At 30.7% G+C, this 26,224-nt stretch overlaps 2 protein-coding genes across 2 annotated transcripts; both read right to left on the bottom strand.

The window, feature by feature from the left end:
* Positions 1–1,964: 1,964 nt before the first annotated feature.
* On the bottom strand, positions 1,965–5,114 carry LOC18054348. The gene is made up of 4 exons (XM_006452388.2): positions 4,650–5,114; positions 3,338–3,787; positions 2,584–2,890; positions 1,965–2,295 (listed from the first exon to the last, which is right to left on the bottom strand). The coding sequence occupies exons 1-4, from the start codon at positions 5,052–5,054 to the stop codon at positions 2,159–2,161; spliced, it is 1,299 nt and encodes a 432-aa protein (XP_006452451.1). The 5' UTR covers positions 5,055–5,114; the 3' UTR covers positions 1,965–2,158.
* Positions 5,115–11,836: 6,722 nt separating this feature from the next.
* LOC18054347 (ethylene-responsive transcription factor 3) lies at positions 11,837–12,942 on the bottom strand. The gene has a single exon (XM_006452387.2). The coding sequence runs from the start codon at positions 12,648–12,650 to the stop codon at positions 11,946–11,948; it is 705 nt and encodes a 234-aa protein (XP_006452450.1). The 5' UTR covers positions 12,651–12,942; the 3' UTR covers positions 11,837–11,945.
* Positions 12,943–26,224: the final 13,282 nt, after the last annotated feature.

Raw genomic sequence — 26,224 nt, 5'->3', positions numbered from 1 at the left:
CTTTTTTCCTATTGAAGAATTGTTTAGAGTCATATTTTTTAATATAAATGAGTAAGTGATTAATAAATATACGATCTTATGAAAAAAAAATTAAAGTATGAGGAAATGGCTCAATCATTGCGGCCGGCAATATGTATGTTTAGATATAAAAGATGTTATTAATACTTGAATTCTAAACTATAATATAAAATTGTGATAGGTGAACGCGACTCAAATTTTTTTAAAAGCTGAACACAGCTCGTGTTAGTATGGCATCCAATTCATGTTAGTTACATGTAATTAAATATTGAAACTTGCAACATAAAGCTAAATACATTGCAATAAATTTTAACTAGTAAAATTTTCAATGTATCGAAATCTTAAAACTAGGTATCAGGGTCGGGTTTACAATATTAGGGGCCTTAGGCGAACTTTTTCTTTTTTTTTATGAAGTCTCTTTTTATTTAGTAATTTCAATACTCAATCAAACAATAAAGAACTGAAAATCCATTTCAGTTTTTATTCTTGAATTTCAACAAATAATCAAGAAGATTCTAAAAAATTTTAAAAAACAAAATCTAAAATTTACCATTATAAATTATACAAAAAGAAGCAAACGAATAAATGAGAACAATATTATTTTCAAATAGAATATTTAGAATGGCAGCACATAAAAAGTTGAGATCATGAATTGATGATTAGATAATGGATATGGACTTTGTATTTCAAGTAACTAATTTTTTCTTTTTCTTTTTTGAATGAACTAATGCATGTAATAATCTTCATTGTAGAGAAGAGAACAAGAAATTTTTCATCTATAATTTTCTAGATTATAAGATTTTTAGTAGAAATTAAAAGGAATACTCAAAGTCAAAGATTCTAATGTTGAATAATTGAGCTTTTTTAAGAAGTTGAAAAGATAAAAAATTTACTTATTTTTATTAGAAAAACTAATAATGAATAAATTAATGGTTAGACAATATTATTAATTATATCTCTTTAACAATAAGATAACCAATTATAGGTTTTTATATAATAAAAAAAATTATTAATTATAGGCTAATTATTAATTAGAGATATGTCTAATAGGCTTTTCTACCACACATATAATTTTTTTAAAAGATTTTATTAATTAAAGAATTATTATTAATATTAAAAAACTGAAGCATTTTTAAAATTTGGGGCCTTAGGCGACCGCCTTGTTCGCCTATACTTAAAACCGCCCATGTGGGTATAACGAGTACTAAATACACATTTAAGAAGTTGAAAGAAAAAATGTCTACACGCATTTAAGAAGTTGATGAGTACTAAATACACATTTAAGAAGTTGAAAGAAAAAATGACTACACGCATAGCAGAGTCTTTTCCATGAACGAGTACGTTTTCTCTTTGTAGTCCAGGTTTGGTGTTTTCCTGAAAAGATTTCTAGTAGTCATAATAAAGTACTTTTGATTATTTTTCACACTCTTTCATGTGAAGGGTCCCCTCAGTTTTCTTGCCTATAGTCTAAAAATTCAGACTGCTTTGCACTTTTTCAAGTGATCTCAAAACCACAAATCAATCTTTTTCCATATTCAATGATGACTGAAGTGAAAGAGTAAAAAACAGAAGGCTAATAGTAATTTCTTGCCATTCAAAGTGAAGACCTGGAGTTTCATTTATTTGTTTGTATTAAGGCTCTGACTAAGTTACGTTTAACTAAACTTACGCCAGACATAGCAACAGTATACAGTAGTAGCACCCGCTACTGTTGTTGTGTCTGGCGTAAGTTACGTTAAACGTAACTTAGCCGGATCCTTGTATTAAATCACAGCTAATCCACAAGTAGGCTATTAGTAATAGCAGCAGCAGAAAAGCTGAAGCAAGAACAATTTCTCCTTCAACAATAAGAAAATAAACTGAAGCAACAACAATTTCACCCTCAACATTAACAACACAAATAACGACGATAATAACAAAAATACAGCAACCCGGTGCGTATGCACAAAAAAAAAAGGAAAAAAAAAGGATGACTTACAAAGAGAAAAGGAGATAAAACATACAATGGAAAAAGAATGGAAAATTGAATGGCTTTGAAACTGTAATTTACACCCCCCACCTTGCCCTCTCTTCTTCATATAAACAAGAATGATGAATTTGGCACAACAAAAAGAGGAAAAAAAAAGCATATATATACTCCTCAAGACAGACCAACTGTCTTTCCAAGCAACCATAGTACAAGAGATAACTGAATACCAAAAATGGTGTGAAGTGTGCTCCGGTCTAACGTGAACCCGAATACTGTAATCCCAGCTCTGTTGTTTTCAAAATAGTTCACTGCCGTTACAAAAGAAAATAATCATCAAACTGTGCAAACCATGAATAAACATAAGGTGTATGCATGAATCAATAGTATTAACCCAGTCACCACCTTATCATTATCAAGATTCTGATAAGCAACAGATCCCTGGTACTTTAATCATTTTCCCTACTCCTAATTTGAATAAAATGGTAATACAACTTCTAAACATACCCAAAACTTTATTCCAGCCAACTTAAACCATGAAATGAGAATTATGCCCTGAATATTTATTTAGCAATTATTTGTTAGAGAATTTGGCTTACCCAGAGCCTGTCTCTTCTGGAACGAAATGGTGCTATATGCATATGCTGGGATAAGGTTTGAGTTGTCCAAGTCATCTTCTTCATCACCAGCATCATCACAGTCGGATTCCCCATGGCATATTGGAAAAGCTCGGCCAGCAGCATCAGGGATCCTAGGAGTCTCACCATCATTTACATCAAATGAGTCTACTGTTGCACACACATGCCACTTAGCAGCAAGACATGTAACAGCCTGTGCCTTGTGTGTGATCTTTGTTGCACTTCTCAATAGTATGAGGAGCCCAGCGACAAGGGTCATGGAGCACAACTGCAAAAAAGATAAATACAAGCATAAGTTAGTGCTCCTTGCATGTGAAGCATGATATCATTGTCAGTGTCCTCTGTCCTTTAGTCAATACAATAAACAATGACCAGTAAATCAACAGGTTCTTTATTCCACATCATGATTATTACTAGTTCTGTAAAATTCAAAATAAGGATCAATTGGACAGCCAATAATGTAATGAAATCATAATGTTTATCAATATGCAGAATATTATAATGTTGTCGGAACCATCATAATATGGACTCACATTATTAGGAAGGTACGAAGACTGTTAATTATTCAAGATCATTAGAGAGTTTTAAGGAAAATTATCAACTAAGTTTGACATAACACAAATGTTTCCGTTTAATGGATGGTTTCATTGGCGAATGACAGACCAATTTTGAGTTCTATATTTAGTTATGTTACAAACCTGGGAAGAATGCTTACCGCAAGTTCCCCAGCTATATAAATATTTACAACAGCACTAGGCTTTGTTGTCATAAGCAATGAGGCAAACTGGCTTCCAGTGACCATGATCAAGAACCATAATATGAATGCACGATACCGATGGCTAATGATCCTCAAATGCTTCCTGATCCTCAGGTGCTCAGCTAATACAGAATCTACATCAGAGTCAGTTTGAAAAACCTGAGCAAAGTCAAGGAGCCTTAGGATTTGTAGGTGGCAGACCAGACGGAAGAGAACACACACGAGGAAAATGACAGTGGTCCGATAGAGCCATGAGCACAACTCCATTATGCAGGCTACGGTGTCACTCAAGTAAACATTGCCCAAAAAGGGAATTTGTGAAGCACCAGATGCATACCACCATATCTTGTATGCACTCTCCACTAAAAAGCATGGGAGGACAAAAATACTGAGGATCTTCAATGATCTCTACATAAATTACAAAAAAAAAAAAAAAAAGAAGTCACATTAACAATTACATTCATAAAAAACTTGTTCAGCCAAAAAAAATAAAAATGCAAAAATAGATCTTATACTTTTCCAATTTATATTGAGTAAAGTACCCATTAACCTAAAAGTGCATATCATTGCCAGCTTGACAGCAACACATTAAACAATTCATCAGCAACAAGAATCTATACTTTACTTTGTTCTAGTCCTTTATTTCTCAATTTACATCCTTCAAGTCTAACTCAAAGCTAAGAATTCCTAAAATGCTATCAGCTAAGTTAATCATACTAATTCTGGACAGTTCTACGAGATCTTGTAAGTACAATTTTGGGCAGGTGATTCAGCTACACAACCGTTCGTACAGTGTAGCTATTCATTTATTATTGATTATTACTACTATCTCTTATATGTAGCCAGAATTAGGAGACTCTGCGAACGAAAGTTTTATTTTCTTTCATAAACGGCTTTCTTTACAGCTGATCAAAGTCAAACGCCAACTCGATTATTGACATAACTTAGGAATATTAGGATCTTCTTCTATACACATTCCCCCCACCCCACGCCACCCAAAAAAAAAAAAAAATCTAATTTAGCTTCCTCTGTTATTCCCCTGGCTTCTTAAAAAATCCTCTGTTGTTTCCATAGACACTTGAAGAGAAGAACTGAGTTGACCAAATTATGAAACTATTTGTAGAGTAAAATTATAATTCTAAACCAACGATCATTCTCTAATTCTCTCAAGATAATCGAACCAAAACTAAATTTTAAACCCTAAAAAGAAAAAGAAAAGGAAAAACGATTACAAAGAAACATAGGTGAATTATAATTTATAAATACGTACATTGAGTTGTTCCATGTAGCGGCTTCTGACCATCTCGCTTTCATCACAAAGCTTATCAAGGAACAAGAACCTTCGAAGGCCATACTTCTTGACAAAGCTAGACAAGCAGATGAACGAGAGAGCGGCGACGCTGCTGAGGGAGAGCTGCACGACGCCGTCGTAAGGCCGCTTGTGGGTGCCGTCGCAGGTGTCACACGCCAGAACGAAATGCGATATGGCGGGCACGACGATGGTGAAAAGAACGAACATGGACCACGAGAGACACGCTGTAAAACAATTCGATTGATCAACGCACATCCATTTGAGATACGATCGGAAGCTGTGTAACTCGTCCTGCGCATGCGATATGCTTCGAGATAAGTTCTTGCGGCGGTTCGTTAACAAACCTTCTATGGCGTCTCCCATGGTTGAATTGTGGAAGGTGGGTGGTGATGGGGGAATTCGCTATTCGTGTGCTTGCTAGAGCTGCTACTATTTATGGGCCAACTTCTTTCTGGTTTTAAAGTGTTCTCATGAGTATTGGGAATCAAGGAAACTGGGTAATAACATTTGAATCCCTATATTTTAGTAAAATTACTCACATATACATAATTGTGCTTTTAGTTATATGTGCCACAATTCTTTAGGGGCGCATTTGGTGGCCCGCAAAAGATGGTATAAAAGTACTGTTTTATATTAAATTAATGCACACTCATGATTGACATCAAAACCAACATACATAGTATTGCATTAAAGAAGTAAGCTAATGCAGCAGTACCTGTATTAGCTAAACCCGACTCACAATCGAGTTTAAGTTTATGTGGCAACTGCTGCTTGTTTGTTTTTTTTTTCCTTCCCTTTACCTTTTGCAACAGTCACTTGACTTTTGTTTTTACTTTTTGACTTTTGCTTTTGCTTTATAATATTAATAATAATGAATGAATATAATTTTTAATTTAATATAATATTATATAATACTTTTTTTACATTATAATTATTAATATAAATTAATAAATATGTAATTTATCATTCAATATTATTATATTATATTTTTATTTTTACATTATAATTTATTATAACTAATAATAAAAATTTAAATTTAAATAATATTAATTTAAAATTAATAATAGCATAAAAATATTAATACAATTTAAATATATTAATATAATATAAATATTAACATAACATAATATAATATTTAATTTAAATTAATCACAAAAAATTATTACAATACAATGTAGTACCAAACATTATACAGTATTGTTATAATACAATACTAATGTAATACAATATAATATAATACACCAATATTAAAATAATGTAATATAATATAATACAATACAGTGTGCCAAACGCACCCTAAGAGCATATTTGGTTATAGTATTAAGGGGGTATTAAAACACTATTCATGTTAGTTTAATATCAATATCATGTTTGGCAATTTTTTACAATGGATTAAGGGGTATGCTAATGAGTCGGGTTTAGCTAATGCGGCAAACTGCTGCATTTGCTTTTTGCTTTTGCTTTTGCTGCTTCCTTTTTTTTTCTTTTGCTTTTTTTAATAATAAAAATTTAACTTTTTAATTTAATTTAATATTAATTTTTATTTTCTTTTATTTTTACATCATAATTATTAATATAAATTAATAATTTATTATTCATATTTAATTTGTATTATATTAAAAATATTACTAAATAATGTATTGTTTAATTATATAATAATTAATATATCAAATTGATTAACAAGTACTAAAATAATATATAAAAAATTAATATAACTAATAAAAATATTTATAGATGAATAAATTTAAATAATATTAATTTAAAATAAATGTTATGTTGTCGATTATCAGGCTATAAGATTCAATCTTTATGGAAAAAATATTTTTTAATATTTATACTAAAAAATAATGTTAAATTTCTAAAATTTAATACTTCTATATTTTGTATTTTTCTAGGTACTAACAAATATTATTTTCTAAATATATAATTTAAGTTAATCACAAAAAAATTAATACAGTACAGTGTAACACCAAACATTATACAATATTATTATAATACACTGCCAATGCAATACAGTATAATATAATACACCAGTATTAAAATAATATAATACAGCATAATGCAATATAATATGTCAAACACACAGTAAAGTTACTAACAATAGATCCAACGCACATCAAATAAGTCAAAAATACTGGACTCCATTTCATGTCTTTCATGATCAAGTTAAATAGTAAATCGAGTGTAAGTCAATTAGATTAAGAAAGTTGAGTCAAGTGCTAAATGAAGCTAAATAGTTTATAACTCTGAAGTAAATATATTTTATTTTTATTAAGAATATTTTATAGTTTTTTTAAAGTTTTCTGGTACATTTATATAAAAAAAAAAACTCAATTAAGATGTTCAGTTCTAATGACATAATTCAAATTACTTTGAAAAATTAAATTATCAATTTTGTTGAAAATATTTTTTCCTTTTACTAAGATCAATTATTTGACTGATACACTTTTAAAAACTTAAATAATTGATTTCTTAATAGAATTTAGTGAAATCTATTGATAAAACTATTTAATTTTGTTGATATTAATTGATTCAGCTGTTGATTTTTTTTTTATAAAGTAAAATGACTTATAATTGTACAAGATGTAAAATTATTTATATTTTTTTAATAGAGTAAAATTACTAATAATTGTACCATATGCATATTCAAACATTACTGGGATAAGTTGAAAATGGAGTTTCCATCACAATACTTGCTAAAAAAGAGAGGAAAATGAAAAAAATTCGACAGTGCTTAGGATCTTCATGAAAATAATAACAAACTATATCCTTTTATGTAATAACATCAAAAACTATGTATTCAAATGTTAGTATCCCAAAACTATATAAGCTGTTTGAATTTTTGTTCCCAGACTTTCAAAATCAGCCGCGCGATGCTTTTCCATTTGGATGGTCTGAGCTAAATAGCTAATGAGGGAATGACAAGTGGCTTCAGTTGATTGGTTGATGGTTTGGGATAGTGGTTATGTCAAAGGTACCAAATGTTATTGCACAGGAAGGTTCTCTGTGTAATGCATTAGCGTTGGAAGGCCGAAGGGTCAAACTTTTCAGTTCAGTTTGTTTAACAATTGAATTTTAAATTCAAATGTAGGATGAATTTTGCGTTTGCTAATTTTGATCAAATTATATTGATTTCAAGTTCCGCATACTCCAAATTCAATAAATCTCTCGTTTAAAGTATGTTTATGGAAAAATTTATGATATGTTACTGACTAATAGTAGCTAAATCCATAATTAATCCTAGAAAAAAAAAAGATATTAGGCCATGTTTGGACGTTGGATAAAAGGTAGGATTAAACTAATTTAAAGGATAAAAAATTAGTCTAATCCAGAGTTATGTTTGGCTGTCAGGATTAATAAATTAATCTAAATTTTAGTCCAACATTCACAGGACTATTAATCTCTATTTTCATATGGGTTTAGACATGATTAGATATTTCATAGTTTAAATTTGTTACTAATATCAAAAGTTTATTCAATAATTCTTTTTTAACTTTTTAAAATTTAATATTTATTCAATAATTGTTTTAACTAGTATGTAATATATTAAACATAAAAAATATTCAATTTATTTAATTCCAATAATATTAAAATCTAAATATTAAATTTAACAAATAGTAATATGATTTAAAAAATAATATATTATTTAAATAATTATTTTAGCTTCATTAAATTAAATTTAACATAGTCCTATCAGACACTATACCAAATAAAAGATAGTACTATATAATATAATATAATACAATCTAATTTAATCTCATCTAAAAGTTAGTCTAATCCAATCCAATCTAATCCGTTATTTCAAAAGGTAGCTTTAATGTATAATCAAGCATTGTACCATCAATCAACCAATCATTTCCGTCAAAATCTTTTAGTAAACTTTAGTCATCTGATCAAGTGAAAAAAGATCAATGGAGTCCAAATGCGAGACTAAAATTCTGGATTTAGCACAAAACCAACACTGAATACCGTCGAAATCTCTTTTTTAAGTTACGTTCTTTAAAGAAATAATGAATAAAGGTATCACTTAAACGAGAAACAATACCCACTGCCCAGATCATGATCCTGACACGATATTCATTTTATCTATTTTGACAGTGCAATTTAGTGAGGCAAGCCACGTTATCGGCCAAATGTAAAAGGGGCTGATCCAATAAAACCACATAATTAAATTAATTAAAATGTCCTACAGCTGGTGGCGGGGCCCACATAACCTATAACGTGAACAGTCGGGCCGTTGTTTACGGCGGAGACCAATATGAATCCGCCACATGGGTATGTACGTCAACGACCAGATCATCAGTCTCATAATTATTTTTTTTTCTTTTTTTTTTCCGGTTAAGCTGTATTTTTTTTTGGTAACAGGACAAAAATTCAAGCAGAAGCTGTCAAAAATCTATTGGGCAGTTTTAATCTGGCAGCTAAGGGAAATAGCGAATGATCATGGGGGATGGTCAACTTGTGTGCTCTGTGACTGAGAAGGTCATCGCGTGTGAGAAATTTATTGGCTGCATATGCACGAGGATCAAGTGTCGATTCGGGGCTTTTTCCATTTTTCTTAAAGATTCCTGTGAAGTTTTGGCAGAAAAGCTTAATTGTTCATCATCAGCATTTCAATCTTTTAAACACCAGCACCGTCCAGTAGTCAAACGACCTCCAATAAACAAATATAGAGCATGAAGATTATTCAATTTTGATAAAGATTTTACGCAAATAAATACAAGATAATTTTGCCTACCGAATATAAATAATATTGCATGCATGCCCAGAAAATATCATGTGAAATCAGGTTTATTTTAAGAGATAATTCTGCCACACGGCCACGTGGCAATCTGTGCGCGTTCTTGTTTTAGGATTCTAGTGTTTTTTCTCTCGTCTACTTAATTAGCTGAGGGTATATATTCTTCTACACATATATGAGTAGAGTGATGTATATCATGTATTCATACAAGTACTTATTTGGTTTAACTTGTTCAATAGTTATAAATTCTTATTTAATCTCATAATTTTTTTTTTAAAATTTTTGTTGTTGTTTGGTTTTCTTTTTTTTGACAAGTTTTTCGAGATAAAATAAGTTATTTTGTCTCTACTAATAAGCATTCAAATTATAGACTTGTGCAAATGGAAATTGAATAACTTTTTTAAAATGTTAAAAATTTTAAATTATTATTTACTTATTTGACAATTTTATTTCATTTATTTCAAAAGATAACTTTAAAAAAATTTACCTATTAAAATAATTTTACAACTTTTAATAAAAGCTCTTATTGACAACAAAACAACTAAATTTGTTTGGTAAATGCTCTACTTGTAAAAACTTCTACTTAAATAAACTCTATTTAAAAGTTATACCAAATAAAACCTAAGCTAAAGATCAAATAAATAATAATGCGCATAATGATGTGATGAAGTAAAAAGTAGGGACTGGACATTGTTAGGACTTCCTCCCCATTTTAAGCCCATACTCTGTACCATATTAAGTCCAGTCCATTCTGAAGGAAGCCCAAGAGAACCGACCCACAAACATTTTGAACCCGGTTAGTTCTGTGCGTCCATAAACCATTTCCCACCGGAAAACTGCCGATTAGTCTGACTTCCTTAAAATGAAAGGACATTAATTCCAAAAAAACACAGACAAATAATTGCTAAATATGCTGAAATTCTGGAACGTTCAGGATTGCCATCACTGTGATATATGATCAATTATATAACTAAAAATCAGTGGCCATCGTCGAAGCCTTTGTAACATAGTGGTTAATGCAGTCGCCTCTTAAGTGAAAAGTCAGTGCATCTAAATGACGACTAAATTGGTCATAACTCTTTCAATAGCACAAGTTACCCAGAGGGCAGGAGAAGAAGACATGGAAGGGAATGAGTCTACACTCAAATTAAGCTGAATAGGTAGCTTTCAATTGAGTGACTCCGAAGAGCAATTTGAAGTTTGCAAGTCATGGTATATGGATGAATGTGATCTTTCTTGGTATTATGTATATCACACTAGAAAAAGAAAAGAAAAAATTATCAGTTAAAAAGCCTAAGGGCCCACAGATTCAAATCGCAGACCACTACTTTTGATCTCTAAAAACAATAGATTTGTTTTAGTATATGGTCCAAACAAGAACAAGAACAAAGTCGGCCACACACTCAGGCCAATGCCCAATAGTGCATAAAAAAGTAAAATGCCACGAAAGCAAAGCCAAGAGGATTAGGGATAGGATTTTCAGGCACCTTCACTTCACATTCATTTCAAAGAAGGGACAAAAAAGTTGAAAGAGGAATAAACAACAATACAGCTGTGTTGTTGGTGGTACCATGAGTACAATGTCCATGCCTTTTTATGCGTACCAAAAACGGCAGATTTTATCACAAGTTAAGACGAAATAATGTTAACCCTAATTCATAGCTTAATCACACACACACACACACACACACACACACACACACACACATAAGAAATATCTTTAATTTCCAAATTTTAACTTATTTTTCAGAATCCTGGGTCAACGTATGAATGATGAATCATAGTTCAAATGCTGATTGATTTCATATACTTTCCTACTGTGGATAATTGGATAGATCTTGTTTGTATTTAAAAAAAAAAAAAAATTCAACCATCATTCCTCACAAGTCACAAGAGAACCTCTATTGAACCAATGAAAAAGCAAAAGCAGTTTCATGCAAAGATACCATTATGCGGCTGTAAAGAATTTCTTCACGGAAGGAAGTTCATAAGTCACAAGACATATTATGCTCTGCAAAATGAACAAAAGAACAAACCGAAACGAAGCTTATATCCAGATGCCAATTGCCAAATTAGCAAAATACAAACATGAACCACAATGCAAACAACAAGATTCAGGTAACAATCTGTAATACCAATACATATACATGGAGAGTACAATAACAGATGAAAACTTGTAATTTTCTTTTAAGCAGAGAGCATCATGTGATACGAAATCAGATAATTTTTAGATAAAAGCATGTTATCAATAACGGCTAGTTACGAGAAACCCAGATCTCCTTACAACACAAGCCCTAATCCATTTTGTTCCAATAAACAACAAGATCATCATCATCATCATATATTAATTTTGGTTTTTTCTTTTTTTTGGGATTCGAATAACAACATGCCATCATCATCATCATTCTCGTGGAATTAAGATCATTTCATCTTAATTTTTTTTTCCGCACAATAATAGAGGGGAAAAAACAAAAAAAGGAAAAAAAAATAATAATGACAAAGATCAACCATCATCAGAGACATAAAGCGGTGCACTGGAGATCATCATCACCGTTAAAATCGACATCATCCAACGGTGGAAAGTTAAGATCAAACGGCAACAACGACTTCCTGCACGAAGACAGCGCAATATCTCCATCATCATCAATAACGGAAGACGAAGAGTCGCAATCGCTATGACAGTCCTCCGGCACCACCGGCGGCGTCCGTGGATACCTACGCGAACCATCCGTCAGATTCGCTGATCTTTGCGGCGGATGAGGCGGCCGGGGCCCGCTGAATGACTCGACGGTGCTGCTCATACTGCTTGTCGTCGGTCTCTGCGGATTTACAATTTGCTGATCTTGAATATCGTGGAAAACGCTGCCGTATAATCTCTGATCCAAAAACGGATCGTTATTGTTGTTAGGATAATAAGAGGAAACATTCGTGTTATGAATCGGGAAATTGGTTTTGGCCTTGGGGCCACGGAGGGTACGCGCCGCCGCGTCGTAGGCACGCGCGGCGTCCTCGGCGGAATCGAAGGTGCCGAGCCAGACGCGCGTCTTCTTCCAGGGGTCTCTGATCTCCGCCGCGAAACGTCCCCATGGTCTCTTGCGGACGCCTCTGTATCTCGGCTCTTTCCCCGCTGCGGCGGCGGTTCTTGCCGCAGATCCGTTCGGTTCTATAAGTTGTTTGGCGGCTGCGGTTGTTGTCGCGGCTCCTCTCGCCCTCCTCATATGTATGTGAGAGTTTGAAACCCTCTTTACAAATGATTAATGAATGAAATAAAACTATACTTACAAACGTTTGTGTTTGAAAATTTATCAAAAAAAAATCAGAATAAATTTCTCCTCAACGCGTTGGAGAGAAATATTATTAAGGGATTCTCAAGAAAGAAATTAAGACGAGTGACTTTGATGTGTTGGATGGAAGGAGAAGGGAAGGAAGGAGAGGGGATAGGTGGGTGGGATGGGAACTGGATGGCAAAAGCAGGCAGCACCTCACCTTCTCTTCTACACAAAAATGATTTTTTTTTTTTTTAAATATATATTTTCATTTTTTAATTTTTTATAATTTTTTAATTTTTTTGGGGTTCGTCTTTGCTTTTTAGTTTCTCTGGCTGAAATGGCTTTTCTTTTTTGTTTTCCCTTTCTCGATTTCTCTAACCTTCTCTTGCCCCCACACACAAAAACCGACGCCTTACTCGATTGCCAATTTTTTTTAATTCTTTTTTTTTTTAATAAATGGGTTAGTAAATAGTAACGTCCGAGCCCGGGAATTTTTTTTTTTTTTTTTTATATATATGGATTTGATCTTCATTTATTCGATGGAGTAGATCCTAAACCTAACTGAAATGACAGAAATACCATTACTGTTAAGAACGCTCGATTCCATCGAGTAAGGTTATTTTAGCCGTTTAATTTAGGATCAGGGACCGATTTGATGTAAATAGAGAAACTATAACCATATCCTCAAATAAAAAATTCAAGGGACCTAAATGTTATTTATCCCTGAAATCAGCTATATTACTTAAAAATTATAAAATTCCTCATTTTTCTCTCCGAATGTAGACTTAGACTGTGATAAATTATTTTGCTATCTCTAGTTTTGTTTTCGTTTTTGGGTTCACCCTTTCATTCTCTCTGGTCTCTCCTTTGTGTGTGAAATCGGCAAGGTTAAAACACGCGGAAAACATGTTTATATAAAATTGTTGTGAGGATTTTATTCGTATTTTATCAAAGGATCCAAGCCAGATCGAACTTTACCCCACTTTATCCAATTATTTCACTTTTTCTTTTACATTTTTTCATTTGGGTTTTTTTCCCTCTTGTTCTTCAAATTTTAGAGCGACGAAATATTTTATTTTCTAATTTTTCCACTTCCTTCTTCCTCATTCTATTATTTTAGCATTTTTTTTATCTCCCTTCCATTGTTACTGGGGGATAGAGAATATATATATACACAATTGAAATTAAAAAATTATTAACTAGATGATTTAATTACTTAAAATGCCATATACAGTACAAACATTTTCTCGATAAGTAACTGAAATTGAAATTTGTTGAAATTTTCACCCTACTTATTGTCTTTGCTTAAAGCCTTAAAACATCTGGCAAAAACAAATTTCTTGTAACAATCTACAATTCTACATTGTCTAAGTTATGTTTTTTGTTTTTCAAATTTAACAACTTTTTTTTTTTTTAGTCTTAGTGAGTCTCCGAAATAATCTACCATCAAAGTTAGGGACACAATTGCTTGGAAGTAAGTGAATCTATTTTTTTACTTTTTATTTTGGTGAGTTCTAATTTATTGTCTATTTTAACATTTTTTTTATTTTTACCATTTTTATGAATACCCTGAATAAATTTTGTAATTAAATCTTTTTTTTTTTCATTTCACACACTTTTGACCTATCTCCACACACATGCGCAAATACAAATTAAATAATTTTCTCTTTTAAGATTAGCATGAGAAATAATTGATCTTTTAACATCTTATTTTCAGTATAAGAGTCAAGTCAAGTAGGCTAATTTTTAAGAATTTTTTAAACTCAATTTCTACTTGTCTTTAATGAACATAATTTAATTTATAGCATAGGATGGGGATGGTTTTAATAAATTACATTTTATGAAATAAACTTGTTGATTAGAGATGGTAAAGAGCTAGAAGCATTAAACATATAAATTGGAGGCCCTTTTGGAAAAAGATGACCGTGTCATGAGTATACTATAAAACAAACCAACCAAAATCAACATGGAATGGAAACAGTGAATTAATAGTAAATCATGTGCCATTAGGCCAAAACAATTTACCGCCATCATGATCACTTGTCAACACCAATAAGTACAATTTACAGGCTTGAAATTGAAGTAACATGATTCAATGAAAACAATTTGTAGCAACACACAGCGTGGCTCGTTGCAGGACCACTACCAATTGAAAGTGGCTTCTCATTGGCCATAAAATAAATAAATAAAAATTGAAGAATAGATTAAAGATGGTTAGCTACGCGGTACCTGTCGAGTTCAGATGGGAAATTTAATGCTCATTTTAGGTGAGAATGTTTTTTTTTTTTTTTTTGGAAAATTTTATAAATCTAAACCATTCAACTTGTTTCGAATCTATTCATATAAAACTCACAACTTTGTAATCATAAGTGTACCAATACCTAATTACTTAAATCAACTTAATATTACACCACGGTGAAACAAAAAGATACTCAAATAAAATGTTCAACTTGAAAATGTCGTGGGAACAAGACAATGTATGAGTTGAAATTGCAGCCAATTAAGTGAATATGCTCTCAATTATTCTCCATAAACAAATTATAAAATAATATACCCATTTTTTTAATCTCGTCATTAGCCCCATAACCCCGTAGAAAATTTACATTGAATAGAATTTTCCTCCACCAAAAAGTAAAAATGTTCCCACTTATTTCTTCCCATCTTTTTTTTTTTTTGCCCTTTTCTTATGGGATTTGTTGATTTTATTTTATTCATATTTTCTCTTTTGGAATAGCTGAAAATAATGAATTGAAATGCCAACTATAACCACCGTCCATCATTACTAATAATGTTGGGCATGCATATTTGGCTGACCCCATTTTTTTGATTTTAATCAAAAGAAAAGACCCTTTTTGTTTAAGGCACTATACAGCTGTTTTTGATGCCCATCGAAATTTGTTAATCATTCTTATAAATTCCGCTAATTTTAATCATTAAAAATAAATTGGATATGCTCTCCCGGCTCTCATAAGCGAGTTGAAAATTCTCAGGTTCTGGTCTATGGGAGGGACCGGCCCCCCGCCCACATGCTAAAGACAGAGCAAGGGGTATTCTGTTTGAGAGTAATGCCCTTGGGGCTCAGGAATGCGGGTGCCACATATTTACTAGACAGGGGGCTGGACCGGCTGGTGAACAAGATGCTTCACGACATGATCGGCATGACAATGGAAGGTTATTTCTGGATACTCATGCCCGATCGTGAGATTGCCTGTTGAACGTCCGATGGTGCGTTGCTCCGACCTGAGGTATGCAACAACGAGATCCACCTTGATCCTTGTAGGATGTGCTTGACAGTCCCCCAAAATACGCTCACTTGGGGACTTTTTACCCCCATCTATTCCAAGAATCTTCGTCAGTTGATTTAACCATAATACGGTAAATGTAAGATAAATTATAAATTAAGCCTTGAAAAATTTACAAGTTGCTAGATGTAAATATATTTTAAATTGGTTTATTAGAGTTCTTGTTCATTTAGTCAAAAGAAACAAAATAAAAGAAAGTAATTAAGATATTAAAGGTTAAATTGAAATCATATTAAAAGTGAAGTAATTATAAGGTTTTTTTTTTTTTTTTAAATTTTGCATCCCTTACAACGTTGTAATAATGGCAAGTGTGAACTTAAAGGTTAAATTGAAATTATATTAGAAGTGAAGTAATTAAAAGGTTTTTTTTCTTGTGGATCTCTTACAAGTTACAACATTGTAATCATGGCAAATGTCAACTTGATGCAGAAGATTGAGACCCAAGATAATTAAATGGTACCTTAATTTGAAGTCCATTAACAAAAAGCAAAAAACATTAATCACCTAATCCCACATTTATTTCCTAATCCACAAAGCATCCTATATGGCGATTTATTATAATATTATCATGTACAAATTTCATGTCCTTTCTCCCCACATTTTGCTCACCAGTCACCACTATCCAAATAGTTTTGACTCTAAGTTTTAATAAATGACTTTTGAATTCTGAATTGTATTGATTCTTATGTTTATTTCAAAGTCAGCAACACAAGCGAAAAATATTTTTTGGTGGTAAATAAAAAATTTGAATGAAATTAAAACTATTTTTTTTTAAATTTAGATTTAAAGTATTAACCGATCTTTGCTTGGCTGTCACAATTTTTTTATCTGTTGTTAATGAGTAAAATTTTAAAACGTGATAGTTAAATAATCAATTCAAAACTTGCTCACATCAATTGAAAAAAAAAAGAAAATGCTAAATATTGAATAGAAGAATTTTGATTTTAAATTAATGGTAAAAATGACGATCTTTTTGTTTCTTGAAAAAAAAAATTTTTTAAAGCGTTGCAACGAAACAAGTATTAGAATTTTAGTTTTTCTTTTTTAAGCGTAAATTTTTATTTTAAGTGGAAACGAAGAGGGAACACAAATGCCAAAAAACGAAAAGACCAAATCACAGGCACCCATTAAAACATGCGTTGAATTTAAAATTTAGAATTAGATCTCATTGACCTCGCTTCGTGGGCCCCCACCACGCCGCTGTCTCAGACCGGAACCCACCGAACCCACTCACTAACTTTAAAATTTTTTTACCAATATGATAAAATTATCTTAATTTTTGAAACACAACTATTTTCTTTAATAGGAAACTATGTCTTTCATTAAGACTAAGAATATCCAACAATATAACATCACACAGGCATAAATACACAGACCACATTAAGTTTAAGTATAATAATATAAGATAAGACTTAAAACTGAAACTTAAGTTAGGACAACTCCTTAAGATAAGACTTAAAACTGAAACTTAAGTTAGGACAACTCCTCAACTAAACATAATACAAAATGAAAGGAGAAAAATAATTTTACCTATTAAGGGGCTGTAATTCGAGATGAAGATGGGAATGTGATTGCAGCTGCAGTCAAAGTTTCCAAGTTCTATGGTGATGTGTGTTTTGCAGAAGCAGAAGCAGTCGAATGGGGGCTGCAGGTTGCAAGGAATGCTTGTATAAAGTCTCTGATTGTGGAATCAGATGCTCAAGAGATTGTTAAGTTAGTTAACAACAATCGGGGCTGCAGATCCGAGATTTTGTGGACCATTTCAGAAGTGCAGAAAATGTTAAAGAGCTTTAGCTCAGTTTGTGTCCAATATGCTAATAGATCTTGTAATGCGATAGCCCACTCTTTAGCTAAACTAGCTCTAGAGATGCTCGAAACTTTTGTTTGGATGGGTTCATACCCTCCCCACTTATTGTACTTATTTTCTTCTTTAAGTTGAAATGAAGGTACTTCTCATTCAAAAAAATAAAAATAAAAATAAGGATAGATTTTACGGAGGGAAAATAATAATACAAAAAAATAATACAATACACCAATAACACAATACTTACTACAAAAAATAACTAAAAAACCACAAAAACCGCAACAACAATAACCGACCCTCCAAAGTATTCCCAACAAGTCTAATGATGAGCCCTCAACCCATGCCATTGGTAACACCCACCAGGTCGTCAGAATCTCGATTCAACACTATTAGAGTCATCCATTAATTCTAATACAGACATAGTCTCCCAATTCGAACAATAACACAATTTCGATCTGAACTTTGAGTTGACAACATATACAATCACAGATGATCTCAAGAGGAGCAGATAAACTACGTTCAACAATCAACAAGAAAAATAACCACCATAAAGAAAAAGGAAATAGAGAAACAGAAAATTAGGAAAAATCAAAATATAAAAATAAATAAGAGACAGAAAATTTAAATAAATAAAAAAACAAATGTATTTTTTCAAATATTATATTAAGCAATTCGTTATTATTATGTACATTTTTATATTATTTAACAAAACGATCGATATTTACAATATAAAATATACAAATTTTAAATATGGTGTAAATATATGCATAAACGAATTCATAGTATACCGAATTTATTTTTAAATATTTGGAAGTGAAAATCTTCTCACAAAAATAAGTGGCACTCGAACGCCAACTTACTCATGTATGTAAAGAAAGTGATTCGTAATTTATATATAATTTTTGTTTTAAAATTTGTATAAAAATGTTTTCGGTGTAAAATATTTCGTTCTCGAATTAAATTATCATAAATCAAAATTAGTATAATATCTAAAGACCACAAATCTTTTATTTTATACATTTTAAAATAATATTAGTTTAATGTCTAAGATAAATTATCTTTATAAGAATACTAAAAAAAAAGATTATATTTCGTTTTTCTACACTCTTAAAATTAATATTAAAACTAAGCTAATTAAGATTTAAAAATAAAGCTATCAAAAAGCTAATCCTCTTATAAAAAGGCCTAAGCGTCTCTAAAATTGTGAACATGGGCCCACACATAAAGCAGACGTAAGACATCTGTCATCCCCATAACCAAGGCTGCTGTCTCTGACTCCTTGGTACAGGTTTTCCCATCTTTTACAGGCAGCAGCAGGTTTCCCGGTCACCTCTGATCGGCCAGCGGGTCGACAAGATGCAGGATCCACGGGCAGTGGGTCTTTCTGAACCATCTCGTGACTCGTGATCACGCTAACCGACAGCTGTTCTGCCTTTTATACGGCGTCACTTCATACGCAAAGGACACGTCTACCATCGCAAACATTATTCGTCTCTTATTTTTTTTTCCAATTTTTTAAATCTAATTTTTGACCGGTTCGGCCCTTTTTAGAGACATTTGAATTACTTTTACATCTTCTCTTGGAAAAAAAAAAAAATTCCGAAAAAGAGAAATTCTCGCAAATCCATCGAATTACTTTTACTTTTAATAAATTTTTAAAATTATTCTAATTTACCGGTAAATAAGAAATTGTTAGCAGTACAGTGAAGAAATCTACCCCGCAATAACTCAAAAAACTACTCGCACGTGAATATTTAAAAATCTATGCCTAAACAAATAGAATATTTTCGTGTAATTAATAAAAGCATATACAAATATGCTTTATTTTCACTCAAATGAAAAGTCATTGAGTCATCCCTTTGTTTAGACAATATATGGTGCTAAGAAATCGTCCATAGTCAAGACTAAAGATTGGCGAACCAGCGAGAGAGATGCATAGAATTATATGTTTTCTTCATCAGTCGGCTACAAGCTCGATTAATTTGAAAATTTCTTCATAAATAAAAAAGTTCGTAGCAATTAATTAAAAATTTAATATCACCCAATTGTTCTGGATTTAATCTAGAAACATATAGCGACACCAACTATTGAATACGTGATTCTAAATTGAACAAGGTTATCATACGTTTGACGTTAAAAATGTGGAACAGAATCATCTAATGTCAATTTTGTTTAAAAATTTTGAGATAAAACACAATAATTAAAAGAGTGACAGTGTGACACTATTTATATTCTAAAGTTTACTTTAAACACTTTATTATTCTTAATATACATTTAATAAATTCTAAAAAGTAATTTTTATCTTGTCCGTCCTTTTACATACCACCATAATCATTTATTAAATCCATATTAAGTATCGTTCTCTTTTTTCACTCATAAAATATTTCATTATTCTTTAAGTAATAGCTCGTGATGCACAAGAATGTTATAATCATTGGCTAACTTTTCTTTGTATTGGATATCTTTCTACATAAATGGGAATTTGTTCATTTTATTCAAATTTGTCTTCCCCTACAAAACTTCATTTCTTCCTATTAAAATTTTCAGTTACATTGGAATAAAGAGTGTGCAGCCAGCATGATGACTTCCTAGAGCTAAGTATTTTGTTTTAAAAATGGATTCAAATTGGACGATAAAGAGGAAAAGATTTGAGATTTCATTTCTTCTACTTGGAATAGCGTATAACAGACGAGTTTAAAGAGTAATAAAATTTTCATAAATTATATTATTTTCCTCAATAATAAATTATGTCAAGGTTATTTAAGTAATATAATTTTTTACTGAAACTAAAGTGTCCAAAAATATATTAGAGTGCAGATAACCCTACATAATTAAAATTATACCCGTAGAGTAGAATTGAGGAATATAATCTATGTTTAAAACAAATAAAGATAAATATAAAATAAAAAAGTTTCAAATGCAAGAAATTAATAATAAATAAACTATTGTCATCAACCTCTATTATGGAGCTTAATATAAAGGAACTAAGGTTCCGTTAGGGATTAAAATTGGATAGTTGTAGTTTAAAGTTATTACAGTAAAGTGTCTGGTAAATACTAGCTGTTGTATCTTAATTAATTTAATTTTACACTTACATAATGAAAAATTTATTATATCTTTACTAATTTTGTTAAAATTATTCTTTAAAAATTATATATAATGTATACTATTAACTTTTATTTCATAATTATAATTTTTTTAACAATAACTATAACTTAAAAACTATAATACCTCAATACCAAAAAGAGATTAAATGTATTTAGAAACGTTGATAGTTTTGTCAGAACAAAAGAAAAAATGACATTATGACTTTAGATAAATTAAGGTAGCTTATTAATGATTTTTTAGTAAATAAATCGGTAAAATAATTATTGAGTGTCAAAACTATTTTTTTAATCCAAGATGGTGGAATTCAACAATAATTATTATTACTTAGTTTATATATAAATATAATTGCCTATTTGCCTTACTGGGAAAGAAATAAGCTCCCTTTGGTTTAGAAGGTGGGGTCAGTGTAGGCGATTGAGGAAGGTGGCGGTGGGTGCAATGGTGGGGTCACATTCATGGGTCAGGCTGGTCCGGTAAGATTCGGGATAAGCCTTTAGCGGTTGACCAATAATGCCATGTCACCAAAATTTACTTGAAATGTGTTTGGATTAGATATATAGTTATCTTGTAAGTACTTTATGATAGAGTATCATTGATGGCCGTACGATTATAGAAATAAATATTAAATATGTATTTATTATTATGGTCTGATAACATCATTAATGCTCTATATTGAAACAATTTCACCATAGACACGGTTTAATAATAAACAATTAGGTATTTTTAAATTTATAAAAATCTATTTCCTTGCTCAATTCGTATCATATTTGGGGTATATTATATAGATGAAACTTGTGACATTATCTTACAATCAATTACTACGATAATGACATATCTCACAATCAATTAATAAGCTTCCTTTGCTCCCTTTGGTTTACATTTAAGTTTTAACACACACGTAAATCCTGAATCCAAATCCTAGGTAGGTAATGACACGATTGAATTCATTAGTTAAATAACCATCTCGCAATCCAAGTCAGTCACGATAGAAGAAAGCTCCAAAATAAGTAGCTACGAGGGCCAGCAACAATCAAATTGATTCGAGCAACCAAACCAAAGGGTGCCAAAAAAATCTTACGCCTGTTAACAAATAAAAAATTAGACAATGAAGAAGTTTCTTGAAGAATACGCATTTGGTGCGCAAAATAATAACGCAATGGTAAGTGAAAGTAGTAACGCACCGCCCAACCAAACATCAACTCCTGTGGCACTAAGCCAAATCACACGCCAGCTTGCTCTAGAAAAATGCAACAGCACGCAGCACGCAGCAGCTAGCGCACACGTTTTCCTTTTTGCTGAGGCGGTGCTACCTGCTGCCGCTGGTTTATTGCGACTTTCTTGAGGGAATTGGTTTGTGAATAACGTGTTTACGCAACTCTTTTTTGCATTCCTAGCAAGTGTTTTTATTATTGCACAGCGTCTCAGCTTTTTATGGTGTGTTATAATACATATATTAAAATTGGTTTTGAATGTAGAGACACGCTTTAAAATTTCCAACTCGCTGCCCAAAATACCTTTTTTCTTCAAAACAACGTATTATTGGTAAAATGGGGCCAATATATACTGTGTTCAAAAGAAGTTTACAGAAATTCATTAGAAATTTTTACTCAATTCTTAATATTTATATCAAAACAATACCAAAGAAGATAAAAAAAAAAGGGGGAAGTTATTAAGGCAAAAACCGACCTTTCAAAGTTTTATTAAAACTAGTTCTGAAAACGTGTTTATAAAAACATATTTTTAACACCTAATTCAATCCCAAAATGCCTATTTTCAAAACTAACATATTATCTTCTTAATATTTTGTTAATTATAAGACTTTAAATTTCTAAGGGACCCTTTTTTTTGTTTCAATTAAATAACTGATTAATTTTAAGGGTCCGGCTACGTTGTAACTATGGTACCGTGTCACGGTTGCATTCAGTCGTTGGATCCACTTAGATGGGTGGGATTTATTGGGATCCAACGGCTGATTACAACTATAGCACGGTACCAATTTTGCACCACAATTTTTCCCTAATTTTAATGAGTTGTTAATTTTGAACTTAGAATAATTATAAAATATTTCAAACAATTGATGAAATAAATCCATCCTTATGAAATTAAATGATGAAATATGCGAAGGAAAATAATTTTTAATGAAAGGTCCTCTTACAACAAATGTAGAAAAAATATATAACTAGTTTGAATTATACCTTCATTAATATGTTCTCATGTTTCATTCAAGTCATTTCACTGAAAAAAAGATTAAGGGCCAGTTTAGGAATGTTATAACTTCTAAAATAATTGTTGTTAATTGTATTGTATAAATAATCAACTGTGAAGAGAATCAGTTAAATGTTTGGTAAATTTTGTTTTCAAAAGTACTGTGAGTTTTGAAAGTTATTATGAACGTTTGGTAAATTTTACTATTAAACTAATGAGAGAAAATAAATAACTAAAATATATATAATGCATGATAAAATTTAGTTATACATATAAAAACATGTACATATGATATTTTTAATTGTGTATTATAATAATTTTTGCTAAAAATAAAATTTATAATATACTTTTTTTATTTTTTATCTTACAACAATTGATAATTAAATTTATAATATAGTGAAACAAATTTAATAATAATTTGACCAAGAAATTGATATTAATAAATTTATATTGATGAATTATAATAAAAATTTATTAAACTATTAATTTTGTTTCCAGCTTGAATAAGGATAATTTTGGGTTTAGGTAATAATTTTAAGGATATTAATGGAATTGTATTAAATAATAAAATTGATTATCAAAATCAGAATTTAAAATATTCACTTCTTTTCAAAATCAACTGTGAGAGGAGCTAATTTTAATAAAAGTGATTTTGATTTTTTTTTATTTACTAAATACTAAAATTAGTTTTTAAATTTTTAAATTTTCAAAATTATTTTTAAACTTTCCAAAAACAATCCCAAACGAGCCCTAAGGGCACAGTGGATCCACAATGAATTAGTTTTCACTTTTCAATCCTCATTCTCTTATGTGTTTGGAGTTTTATCTAATCTTATACAATATTATTTAATTCATAAAATTTTGGTAAAATTAGCTGCTCGAGAGATATGTTGTCTGCCTGTATTTAACTTTTACGACATGCCGTGAGTTCATTCGAAATTAAACGACATATCCTACGTAGTATAGGCCGACGAATGCTATATACAAAGTGTCGTCCAGTTTTATCTTGAAGAAGATTTATCATTTTATACGCTCTCACCCTGAAGTCATATCGTCTTAATGTTTCTGATTTAGACGTCATTTCATTCGTTTTTGCAGTTTATAATTGCACATGTATGGCAAAAAAATTCCTTACTTATTCTTGTCTGTCAAATAAAACTGACTTGAGTTTATTACTTGTTAAATTTAAACTTATTTGCTTATTTGGGTCCAGATTCGAATGGGAGTAGATTTATTAATTTATTATCTTCTTAATATTTTGTTTATTATAAGAACTTTAAACTTCTACCGAACATGTTTTTCTTTTTATTTTCAACCAACTAACTGATTTTAGTAAGCTGTCAATCATGAATTTATGGTGATTATAGGATATTGTTGTTAATAATAATAATAATAATAATAATTGGACATAAAAGCAAAATTTAATGACAAAACCTCACAATTTCACATTCTCTTGGTCTGTTGCCTCACGAATTTTATATTTGGGAAGATAAAAGCTAGTAAGCTATGACAAAACCGGGGGCAAAAAAATAATTTGAAGTGAATATCAAAATCCTATTTCGGACTGCTGGGAATTTGGTAACTTTAAACTTTAAAGTTAATTTGAGAAAGGTCTCTTTCGAAAGATACGAAGATTACAAATTTATTTTGAGTTTCATTTAGTAAGATTTTTAAGACTTATTGTCATGAACATAAACCAAGAACAATGTAGCTAGCGCCAAAAAAAAAATAAAAATTGGAGTTTTAAATGAGATAAAGTTTCAATCAAGGAAGAAAAGGGGGGGGGGGGGGGGGAATCTACTGGAACAAGTCAAGAGGATTTGGCCGTAAAAATATGACAAAAGAATAAGTCGGAATTGGAGCTAGAATTCGCGAATAATTATAAAGATGATAAGGGTATAATGGGTATATTAGTAGGTTTATAGTGTAGAAATTAAAATTTCAAATTTTAATAATTAATATACTAATAAGTAGATGGATTCATGAAAAAATTATATTGGGTCTCAATAATGCCACCCTATTTTGTTTTCACACATTCTTTTGTCCTTAATTTATGATTTCATTTAAAACAGAGATTTGAGCCTTTGAGGGGTCTCATTGATAATAGAGTGGGGCCGAATAGCTCCGCTTAATAGTCATTGTGTTTATAGTTTAGTAATTAATTTTACCAAAATAATCGTTCATGTAGACTGTACAATCAATTTTTTAAGGAAAGTTATGTACAAGTTATAAATCGGTTTGAACTTTAAACGGTTTGTTTCCAAAAGGGAAAAACAAAAACAAAAAAAAAGTTTAAATACTTTTGTTATATGTGCTATGTTATAAACTAAAATGGGATTTTATCTCGCACTCTAATATTTTTTTAAACTTGGTTGTTGAATGGCTTTTTTTTATTGAAAAAAAAATATATATATATATATATATCTATAGATTTTTATAATTATAAATGTACGATCAACCCAGGATATTGCAATCTACATATTTGACTGTGGAGTAAACGGTAGACTACTGAGTGGTTCCAAATTTTTGATGACTTTATGAGAGGCATTGGATGGATTTGACACTTCAAAGTCGTTTTATTTTGAATTGTATTCATACATTTAGGACCATAATAATGATGTGATAAAAATGATGAGGGTTCATTAAGAAGAAATGATTCCTTTCTGTTATTGACTTATGGTCCGTTTATTTTATGAAAAAAGAATGGGGCGAAATGAAAATTGGTTGAGAATGTGAATGTGCTGGAATGTTATTGATGTGTTTACTTGGTAAAATAAATGAGAATGAGGAATAGTAATGAGAATCAATTTACCAAAATACTCATAATATTAAATAATGTAATTTTTATTAATTAGATACATGTATAAATATCATTATAAAAATGATATTAATTAAAAAATAATAATAACTAAAATAATGAAAAAAATTAGAGGATACAAAAGTCAGTTAAAGAAATGAGAATCCTCATTCCCAATCCCTCCATAGGAATGAGATTCTCATTTTTTATTCCCAAATTGTGTGGGACTCACATATTTTATTTTCATTCTCAAATTATATTTTACCAAATAAACATGAGGTTTATTCATATTCTTTCATTCTCATTC

The sequence above is a fragment of the Citrus clementina genome, unplaced genomic scaffold (assembly GCF_000493195.1).
Source record: "Citrus clementina cultivar Clemenules unplaced genomic scaffold, Citrus_clementina_v1.0 scaffold_1, whole genome shotgun sequence".
Lineage (NCBI taxonomy): Eukaryota > Viridiplantae > Streptophyta > Magnoliopsida > Sapindales > Rutaceae > Citrus > Citrus x clementina.
The sequence above is the reverse complement of the archived record's forward strand: the minus strand, read 5'-3'. Positions and strand labels throughout refer to the sequence as shown.